Below are 11,166 nucleotides of genomic sequence, written 5' to 3' on the forward strand. Positions count from 1 at the left end.
AAAAAAAAAAAAAAAAAAGAAACTGGAGGTGAGCCGGGGCTTTGCCTGCCCATTGCTCAGATCCATGTTTCCCTTATTCGGGCTTGTTTTGTTTTGTTTTTTGAGACAGGGTTTCTCTTTGTAGCCTTGACTGTTCTGGAGCTTGCTCTCTAGACCAGACTGGCCTCTGACTCACAGAAGTCCGCTTGCCTCTGCCTCCCAAACGCTGGGACTAAAGGCATGAGCCCCCTCCGCCTGTTACACTTAGTCATCTTTGGAGAGGCTCCCGGAGTGGAGAGGATAAATGAGGGCACAGGTCCTCTGTGCTTCCTGGATTCTGCATGAGGCACAGAGAGTAAGTGCAGAGGAACAGAAGCCACGGCAGTAGCCAGCTGCTTGATTATTGTACACATCTGCTGGGATTCTGCCGCCACACTGGTGTGTCCTACTGGAATCAGTAGCACATCGCCATGGTGGGGTTCTAGTCACTGGTAGAAGAAACCCCCAGTGCATCCTCCCGATGTGTGAGCTGTCAGTAACCCTGTAATAAACCTGCATTCCCAGAGTTTTATCGCGCCTCTCACTTCCTTTCTGTGCTGGGCAGCAGTCCAGTTGAGGGTGCCTTGACAGTTAGGAACAGAGCAGGCTGGTCACCCTTTTTACTGTTGCTCAGCGTTCCGATGCCTTTGAGACATTATCTCTGATTGTAGATCTTTCGCACCATTCCAGTTATGGGCAATATCATCCCTTCATGTGACTAATGCAGTCTGCAGAAAAGTGGCCTGCAGTCTGGGCAGGATTCTGCAGAAACAGGGCAAGGGCATGTGGGGAAGAAAGCATAAAATAGCTAGCATATCTGAAGTGTGTGAACGATTATCAGTCCTTTGGCTTTGATGGTAGCTCATCAGGTGCCATTACTCAGTTTATGCTAGGCTTTAGTTAGCTTCTGCACATGTAAATGTAATCTGTAATGCGAGCTGGGAAGAGGGCTAAGTTGGTCAAATGCCTGCCAAACAAGCATGGGGACCTGATTTGGATCCACCAACCCCCCTACCCTACCCTACCACCCCACCCCATCCCTACCCTATATCCCTGTCTCCTAGAGACAGTTTTTCCCTGTAGCCCTGACTGTCTTGGAACTCACTCTGTAGATTAGGCTGACCTTGAACTCACAGATCTAGCTGCCTCTGCCTCCCGAGTGCTGGGATTAAGGGTGTGTGCCACCACTGCCCAGCTGAGTTTGGATCTTCAGTGCCCACACAGAGGCCAGGTGTGATATCCAACCTTTTTTTTTTTTTTAAAGATCTATTTATTATTATATGTAAGTACACTGTAGCTGTCTTTAGACACACCAGAAAAGGGCATCATCTCATTTTGGGTAGTTGTGAGCCACCATGTGGTTGCTGGGATTTGAACTCAGAACCTCTAGAAGAGCAGTCAGTGCTCTTAACTGCTGAGCTATCTCTCCCGTGATGTGCATCTTTAATCCTAGCACAGGACGGGTGGATCCCTGAAGCTGGCTACATTAGTTGGACCAGTGAAGTCCAGCGTCCATGAGGAAGGAACCTTCTCTTAAAACATGAGGTGGAGAGCTACCAAGGAAGACACTGAATGTTGACCTCCATTTTCCACATATGTGATGCACAGCCCCCCATGTACCACATAAACAATCCTGACTGTCTTAAGAATATTGTTTTTTGTTTGTTTGTTTGTTTGTTTTTTGTTTTGGTTTTTTGAGACAGGGTTTCTCTGTGTAGCTCTGGCTGTCCTGGCACTCACTTTGTAGACCAGGCTGGCCTCGAACTCAGAAATCTGCCTGCCTCTGCCTCCCGAGTGCCGGGATTAAAGGCGTGCGCCACCACGCCCGAAGAATATTGTTTGTTTGTTTTTAAGAATTATTTTATGTGTAAGAGTACACAATAGCTGTCTTCAGACATACCAGAAGAGGGCATCAGATTCCATTACAGATGGTTGTGAGCTACCAGGTGGTTGCTGGGAATTGAACTCAGGACCTCTGGAAGAACAGTCAGTGCTTTTAACAGCTGAGGCATCTTTCCAGCCCAAGAATATTGTTTTATGGGGAAATTTTAGAGAAGTTTTAGGAAGAGAAAAAATATGGCCAAAATACATCATATGAAATGCTCAATAAAAAAAAAAAACATTTAAAAAGTGTTTTTTTATTTTATTTAAAACATTTTTCAGCACTCAGGAGGCAGAGGCAGGCAGATTTCTGAGTTCGAGGCCAACCTGGTCTACAAAGTGAGTTCCAGGACAGCCAGGGCTACACAGAGAAACCCTGTCTCAACACCCCACCCCCCAAAAAATTGATAATGATATCAAAATGTTATTAGCACATACCATTAATCTCAGTGTTTGGGAGGCAGAGGCAGGAAAATCTCTGAGTTCGAGGTCAGCCTGGTCTACAAATCAAGTTCCAGGACAGCCAGGGCTATACAGAGAAACCTTGTCTTGAAAAAACAAAACAAAAAAAAAAAGTAATTACACTGTTTTCCCCTTTCCCTTTTATTCTTAAAATTTTATTTTTATAATATTTTATACATATGAATGTTTTGCTTTTGTGTGTCTGTGCACCACATGGTGCTGAGGAGGTCAAATGGGGACATTGGCTCTCTTGAAACTGGAATTGTGAGCCACCATCTAGGTGCTGGGATTCAAACCTAGGTCCTCTGCAAGAACAAATGCTCTTAACTTGGGAGCCATCTCTGCAGCTCCTCTCTTATTTACTTACTTTAGACTTAGAAATGCGGACACTCTCCTACTCTACTTAGGATCTCACTATGTATTCCTGGCTGGCCTGAAGCTCACTCTGTAGACCAGGCAATTTTTTTTTTTTTTAAGATTTATTTATTATTATACATAAGTACACGGTTGCTGATTTCAGACACGCCAGAAGAGGGCGTCATTATGGGTGGTTGTAAGCCATCATGTGGTTGTTGGGATTTGAACTCAGGACCTTTGGAAGAGGAAGAGCAGTCAGTGCTCTTACCCGCTAAGCCATCTCGCCAGCCCCAGGCTAGTCTTAAATTCATAGAGATCTCCTCCCTGAGGGCTGGGATTGAAGGTGTATGCCACAATGCCTCTAACTCTTAAAAAAAAAGGAAAAGAAAAGAAAAGAAAGAACAGATTTGTTTTATTCATGATTGCTTGCTTGCATGCATGTACCCTCAGACCCAGAAGAGGGTGTTGCATCCCCTGGAGTCACAGATGGTTGTGAGTTGCATGTGAGTGCTGAGAACTGAGCCTGGGTCCCCTGCAATGGCCGCCAGTGCTCTTAGCCATCGCTCCCTGCTTCCTTAAGAATATTTTTTACCCGGGCAGTGGTGGCGCACGCCTTTAATCCCAGCACTTGGGAGGCAGAGGCAGAGGCAGGCAGATTTCTGAGTTCAAGGCCAGCCTGGTCTACAAAGTGAGTTCCAGGACAGCCAGGGCTATACAGAGAAACCCTGTCTCACAAACAAACAGAATATTTTTTAATATGCATATTCTCTTTCCTTGCCATCTATATTGAAGACACTGGGAATAAGAGTGACAACGCGTTGTTTGTGACTTTGTCCTTGCTGTCCCTTTGAATTTCCTGTAACTTGCCCATTTAGCTTAGAGATTGACAGTTTGATTATGTATGCGCCCTTTCTACAAAATTATTTTTAAATAATTTCAGGCTTCTAGAAAATTTGCTAAGTAGGACAGAGTTCTTGCGTAACCCTCCCTCAGGTTCCCTTAGTCTTAAGTTTTCTGTTTTTAATGATGTAAAACTTTTTTTATTTTTAATTCATATGGGGGTTTCGCCTGTATGTATGGTAGTATACCTTTGTGTCCAGTCAGAAGAGGGCATCAGATCTCCTTGATCTGGAGTTACAGATGGTCGTGAGCCGCCATGTGTGTGGCTGTTAGGCATCAAACCCAGACCCCCTGGAAGAGCAGTCAGTGTGCTCTTAATTGCTGAGCCACCTCTCCACGTCTTTGGTGTAAACAGTAGCATATAACCATGGAAGCATTAATAACACTGCTCAGTGTTTCAGGGCTCCTCACTCACTCCTTATGTCTGGTGCAGAATCTAACTCAGGGATATGGCATTTAGTTGTCAAAGCTTTTTTTGTTTCCACCAGTCGGTGACAGTTCCCTTTCTTTCCTCTCTTGTACCACCTTGAAATTTGAGAAGACTATTGGCCATTACACTCTGGACCGTCCTTCCATAGGGTGATGCGATGCTATGTCTTGAAGAGATTGCTATGTGTTTGATGCGAGAACATTGCAAGAGTGATCTTGAACTCCTGTTTTTTTGAGTGGACTCCTCACCCCTTAGGTTTCTGTGTTCTTCTGTTGCTGCTAACCTTTATTTATTTCAGCGGACACTTTTATGTTCTTTTCTAGACTCCAAAATGAACCTGAACGACTTCATCAGCATGGACCCTGCAGTAGGATGGGGAGCTGTCTACACGCTGCCTGAGTTTGTGCATCGGTTCAGCAGCAAAACCTACTGAGCCTGACGCCAGGCGTGCAGCTAGAGAAGCTCTAGTCTAGGGTCTGAGTAAGCCATCCTTCCTTTTAAGAGAGAGCATGGTACAGGTGGCCTAGAGGGATATAGTTCTCACTAAAAGTGAGTGGAAACATTAGTGAACACAGATGAAAATGAATGACTAAGTCCCCCACCCCCTTATTTTAGGCTGGGCATCTACCCCAGAGTTCTATCTCCAACCCTAAATAGTCAGACCCCAGCCTCAGACATAGATATGCCACATTCTGTATATGGTTGCTAAAATGTTTCCATGGCTTGCTTACTTCAGTGTGTGATGACGTAGGCCAGCAATTGCTTTTGTAAAACTAGAGGTGTGGACTTGGAGTCAGCTCCTTTTGTCTGCTTCCTCTGCTTCCTGACTGGCTAGACTCTAAACTCCTTGAGCACAGGTTTGTGGCCTGTGGCTCTAAGACTCTGTTGCCCATTAGAGGTCCTGGTAAAATGTTTCTAGAGACAGCACTGCTGCTTGGTAAGGGACAGTATTGTGAGCTGAATCAGCTATAAGTATTAGTCTTTTTGGACTACGATGTTTAAAAAAGTTGCAGATATCTTGTCTGAGTGCTATTTGACCCACTTATATATGTAGTTTTAAATAAAATTGACTTAAAATTAATTTCGCTTTTGAAGAATCTGTGCTTTTTTTTTTTTCTGGGGTGGAATTGGGCATTGTTGATGATTGAATCCATGGCCACACTGAGTTTGTGGCAGGTACCAAACCACCGAGGTTAACTCAGTCAGTCGTGTGTGTGTGTGTGTGTGTGTGTGTGTGTGTGTGTGTGTGTGTGTGTATGTGTGTGTAGGACAGAGATTGACAGTAAGTATCTTTCTCAGTGATTGTTCCTTATTTGGGAGGACAGGGTATCTCACTGAACCTAGAGCTCACTGATGGTGCCACCCTTCCTGTCCAGTGAGCCCAGGAGTTCTCTTGGCTCTGTCTCCTCAGCTATCATGGTGGTGGCAGGCACAGGCTGTCTTGCTTAGCTTTTTGTGGCTTTGGGGGTTGAACTCAGCTCCTGATACCTATGTGGCCACCACTTTACTAATGGCCATTTTTCCTCATCCCCTTATATCAGTCCTGATCAGAAATACCTAAGAATGTCTCAGTTACAGATGAAAAAAAGCAAAACAAAGCAAAACATTGCTTTATAATACATTAGCACACCTTCCTTCTAGAAGACACCTTTGAAATTTGACATTAGTCTTATTTATTTATTTATTTTTGGTTTTTACGAGACAGGGTTTCTCTGTGTAGCCCTGGCTGTCCTGGAACTCACTTTGTAGACCAGGCTGGCCCCAAACTCAGAAATCCACCTGCCTCTGCCTTCCAAGTGCTGGGATTAAAGGCGTGTACCACCACTGCCTGGTTAGTCATATTTATATATATATATATATATATATATATATATATATATATATTTTTTTTTTTTTTACTTTTTAAAAGATTTATTTATTATTATATCTAAGTGCACTGTAGCTGTCTTCAGATGCCCCAGAAGAGGACGTCAGATCTCATTAGGGATGGTTGTGAGCCACCACGTGGTTGCTGGAATTTGAACTAAGGACATTCGGAAGAGCAGTCAGTGCTTTTAACCACTGAGACATCTCTCCAGCCCTAATCTTAAAATTTTAAGTAAAGATTTTTGCATAGTAATGATATCTCTCATTTGTGATTCTGTTTGTTTGCTTGCCTTATTTATTTATTTATTTATTTATTTATTTATTTATTTATTTAGAGGCAGTCTTTCTGTGGAACATAGGCTTGACCCTATATGCTCTGTGCAGTCTGGGCTGGTCTTGAACTCATGGCAGTTTTACCACACCCAGTTTAATGAGCAATTTCTTACAGAAAGTATGCCTTATCTTTTTGCTCTTTAAGATCAGTTTTCTACTTAAACTTTCCGGGCTGGAGATAGTTCAGCAGTTAAGAGCACCGACTGCTTTTTCAGAGGTGCTAAGTTCAGTTCCCAGCAACCACATGGTATCTGTAATGGGATTTGATGACCTCTTCTGGTGTATCTGAAGACAGCTTCAGTGTTTGCATATAAAATAAATTAATAAGTCTTAAAAAAAAATAGAGACTTTCCATTTGGTAGGAGTCCTCTACCATTCGATTTATTCAGGGGTCTTAAGCGGTTAGGAAATGTTACTTACTTCCCCACCACCGCCCAGCTGACAGTTTCTTTTTTATGGATATTTGAATGACCTTGGGTGGTCATTTAAAAGATTCCTGGCCTGAGCCTGGTGGTGGTGGTGGCCAACCTTTAATCCCAGCATTTGGGAGGCAGAGGCAGGTGGATTTCCGAGTTCAAGGCCAGCCTGGTCTACAGAGTGAGTTCCAGGACAGTCAGGGCTACACAGAGAAACCCTGTCTTGAAAAATCAAAAGAAGAAAAAGAAGCTTGTCTTGTTCTGGGGTTGGGAAGGTGGCTCAGTCAATAAAGTACTTGCCATGCAAACCAGAGAAACTGCGTTCAACGCCCAGCACCTACCACACACACACACACACACAAATTAACTGAATTGAAAAAAAATTTTTAATTTTTATGCTCACTGTGTTTTGTATGCATGTATGTGTGTGTCAAAAACCCTGGAACTGGAGTTATGGACTGGAGTTACAGCCAGGCGTGAGCTGCCATGTGGGTGGCTGGCAACTGAACCCAGGTCCTCTAGAAGAGCAGCTAGTGCTCTTAACTGCCGAGCTACCTCTGCAGGTCCTGAGAAACAGTTTTCTTTTTTTTTTTTTAAATTTTTAATGACCAAAACAAAAATATACAAAAAGCGAAGCTTCTGGAAAAACCATTTGTTCTTCCCTTCCCTGTCTTGTATCGCTCCTCAAACTTGACCTTGGCCTCCCGCCTGGCCTTGTGTTTCAAAGCTGGGTCCCTGAACACATCCTTGTTGACAACAGTCTTGTCCAAGGGGATATCCACAGAGTACCTTGTGGGCATGAGGTGGTTGTAGTTATAAACTTTCACAAAGGACTTGATCTTGGATCGCTTGGCGATTTTCTTCTTGCCCATGGCAGCTGTCACTTTCCAGGGATAGCGGTCAATTCCAGCCACCAGGGCATGGCTGTAAGGGCGGTCTGAGATGCCATCGTCAATGTTCTTCACGATGACGGCTTTACGTCCGGAGTAGCGTCCGGCCAGGACCAGCACCACTTTCCTGGGTTTCATGAACTTGCCCATCTCGACAGCAGGCAGCCCACACCCAGCAGAAAGGAAAGGAGCGAGAAACAGTTTTCAATCATTGATTTATATACATGTGTGTGTGTAGTTACAGGCAGTTGTGAGCTGCTTGATGTGGGTGTTGGGAGTGAAACTCAGATCCTCTGCAAGAATGAGGACATGCTGATAACAGCCATCACTCTGAATTTTAAATTAAATTTTTGTGGTGGTTGTTTTTCAAACAGTTTCTCTGTGTAGCCCTGGCTGTCCTTTAACTCAGAGATCCACCTGCTTTTGCCTCCCAAGCGCTGGGATTAAAGGCTGGCACCACCACCGCACAGCTAAACGATAAACTGAGAGCTAGGTATAGTAGGCTCCACTTTCTTTTTTTTTTTTTTTTTTGGTTTTTCGAGACAGGGTTTCTCTGTGTGGCCGTCCTGGAACTCACTTTGTAGACCAGGCTGGCCTCGAACTCAGAAATCTGCCTGCCTCTGCCTCCCGAGTGCTGGGATTAAAGGCGTGCACCACCACGCCCGGCTAGGCTCCACTTTCTGTGTCAGCCTAGGGAGGCAGAGACAGGGGATCATTGGGTCCTGCTGACCAGAATGAGGCAGTCAATCTCAGGTCCCAGTGTGAGACACTGTCTCAAAAAAGATTAAAGTGACAACAGGCGTGGTGGCACATGCGTTTAATCCCAGCACTTAGGAGGCAAAGGCAGGTGGATTTCTGAGTTCGAGGCCAGCCTGGTCTACAAAGTGAGTTCCAGGATGGCCAGGGCTATACAAAGAAACGCTGTCTCGAAAAAAAAAAAAAAAACCCCAAAAAAAAAGATTCCTGGCTGACCCGAAGAAGGTAGGTAAGTTTTGACATGCTGTCTCATGGAAATGTTTTACCTGGAGCAAAAAGTATTTGTGATTCTTCTTCAAAGGTGTTGTTACTAGCCTCAGGACTGCCCCCTGTATACTTCTGGTGGCTTTTCTCTGAAGTCAGGTTGCTTTGTTTTTCTTTTGCTTTGAGTCAAGGTCCTACTCTGGAGCTCAGGCCAGCATGGAACTCACCAGCATGGAACTCACCCAGCCTGGCCTCGAATATATGGCAGTCCTCCTGTCTCAGCCTCCTAGCTGTTGGGATTACGGATGTGACCCATCCTGTGCAGCTTGGAGTTCAGATTGCCAAGTCCCCATTCCATGGGATCTCTGGCCAGTGACAGTGGGTGACAGTGAAGTGCTGCTGGATTCTTGCATTGGAAAATCATATCGTGTTACTTTTGCATCAGTGTGGCTAAGCTACTTGGCAGTTAAGGGTTCAAGGGCTTTTTTGGCTTGTGGTTTCAGTGTACCCTGGCAAAGAAGGAATGATGGATGAGGAGATAGAATGTACCAAGATAGAATGGTAGGCCCCAGGGCCTGGATATAACCTTCAAAGACCTGTCCCTGGCAGCCACCTTGGCACTCCTAAAGGTTCCATGACTTCTCAGCTCAGCACGGTGGGAAGTGAGCATCTCCAGCCTGTGGGAGATGTCTTCCGTCCAAACAGTGACAACTCAGTTCTGTCTCTTCCGATTTATGCCATCCTTTTCCATACAGGTGCTTCAAGCCTTAACTCTGAGACTTAGGGTTCCTTTTGGTCTGGAAAGTGTGTTACAAATAACTTCTGCACGTGGCAAAGAACACAAGGAACTGATTTAATTTTGCCATTCTTGGTGAGCATCTAGTTCCAGCCCCTGGTTGAAAACGTGGATGTCAAGTCTCTTGTCTTGTGTCTATACTGAGACTGGGTACTTCTCCCTTTCCTTTAAGCTAACCACATAGCCCAGTGTTGGAGGGTGAGCTGCCTTTTACCCTCTCAGTCCACAGAGACCGTGGCCTTGCCCAGACGCTACAGTAGGTGCCTCTTGGAGCCTGACTTTTAATAATAACTTTTCACTATCAAGGGAGGAGTACTAGCAACATTTCCCTTAGAGTCAGTGGTCTTTCCTGAGGTTTCCATGGGGACCGGAGGTTTTGAGCAACTTCTCAGAAGAATATTGGAAGCGAATGGAAGGGCAGAATGTATTGTCGTACTGTGCTGACTCATGTCTTTCATGCTACTGTGGATGATGGACATGATGGACGAGTCTCTCCATTCAAGACCGGCAGGGTGCAGAGCGTCATTCAGACTCTTGGGGCCAGATCCTGAGATCTTGTCTCTGTACTCAGATGATGAGGAAGGAAAAAATTCGATTTCAGTCGTAGCTCTCCATCTGCTTGGTATTTGCTCGACTGGAAGCCTCCCTGGGCTGTCTCACCTGATAGCTTTGTTCTGAGCCTCAAATGAAACTATAATAGGAGTGGAGAAGAAGATACACTGGTTTATATCCTGAAGGTCAACTCTGTGTATTTGTACTTTTGGTATGTGAGTCTGTGTATACATTTGAGTGTGTGTGCATGCGTGTGTATTTGGGGGCTTAAAGTTGATGCCAAATGTCTTCCTTGATCTCCCCCTCTACTTCCTGAAGCAGAATTTCTTGTTGAACTCAGTGCTTAGCAATGCTGGCTAGCTAGCCAGAATGCCCCAGGGATCCTGCCTCCTCTCTACTGCTGTTCTTACAGGTAGCTGCCACACCTACCCAGCTTTCAGGCATGTTCTGGAATCTGTATTCTTTTTCTTTTCTTTTTTTTTTTTTTAAGATTTATTTATTATTATATCTAAGTACACTATAACTGCTTTTTTAACACACCAGAAGAGGGCATCAGATCTCATTATGGGTGGTTCTGAGCCACCATGTGGTTGCTGGGAATTGAACTCAGGACCTCTGGAAAAGCAGTTGGTGCTCTTAGCTGATGAGCCATCTCTCCAGCCCACCCCACCCCCTTTTAATAAATGTCTTTTATATTTTTAAAGATTTATTTATTTTATTTATATGAGTACACTGTAGCTGTCTTCAGACACACCAGAAGAGTGCATCAGATCCCACTACAGATGATTGTGAGCCACCATGTGGTTGCTGGGAATTGAACTGAGGACCTCTGGAAGAACAGTCAGTGCTCTTAACTACTGAGACATCTCTCCAGCCCCTTGAAGTGACTTAAAATCTAGGGACAGGCCAGGTGAGGTAGCGCACACCTTTAATTCCAGCAGTACTGGGGAGGCAGAGGGAGTGGATCTCTGTGTGGTTTAAGACCAGTCTGATCTACCTAGTGCGTTCCAAGAGAGATAGAACCTGGGGGATGTTGCGGTAAATCTCCACCCAAACATGCCCTGTCAATGAAAACACAACTCAGTTAATATGATTACATACTGTGCGCCTAGATTGGGCAGATCTACCACTACACTACCATCGTCCACATCTATGAGACCCCATAGAACTTGCGGTTTCTCCAGGCCATGTGCTTCTGCTCTACTTTTCTTCTTCCTCCTCCTCCTCTGCGTCCTCTCCCTCTTCCATTTTCTCCTTCTCTCTCCCCACCTTCCACTCCACCTTCCCTTTATCAGCCCAATCATC

The 11,166-nt window shown here is 44.8% G+C and overlaps 1 protein-coding gene and 1 pseudogene across 3 annotated transcripts in view; one reads left to right on the plus strand and one right to left on the minus strand.

Moving 5' to 3' along the window:
- Window positions 1-5,129, plus strand: part of Wdyhv1 (WDYHV motif containing 1) — a 19,393-nt gene extending 14,264 nt beyond the window's left edge. The window contains exon 4 of one of the 3 annotated variants that reach the window (XM_021183931.2): window positions 4,372-5,129. Coding sequence is in view for 2 of the 3 variants with exons in the window: in XM_029469440.1 (XP_029325300.1) it covers window positions 4,372-4,447 (76 nt within the window). In the remaining variant the exon portion in view is untranslated. The remainder of the gene's footprint in view (window positions 1-4,371) is intronic. The other 2 variants (XM_029469440.1, XM_029469441.1) reach the window with 2 other exon arrangements.
- LOC110310048 lies at window positions 4,546-7,741 on the minus strand (annotated as a pseudogene).
- Between the last annotated feature and the right edge of the window lie 3,425 nt (window positions 7,742-11,166).

This window comes from Mus caroli, chromosome 15 (assembly GCF_900094665.2).
Source record: "Mus caroli chromosome 15, CAROLI_EIJ_v1.1, whole genome shotgun sequence".
In the NCBI taxonomy this organism is placed as follows: Eukaryota; Metazoa; Chordata; class Mammalia; order Rodentia; family Muridae; genus Mus; species Mus caroli.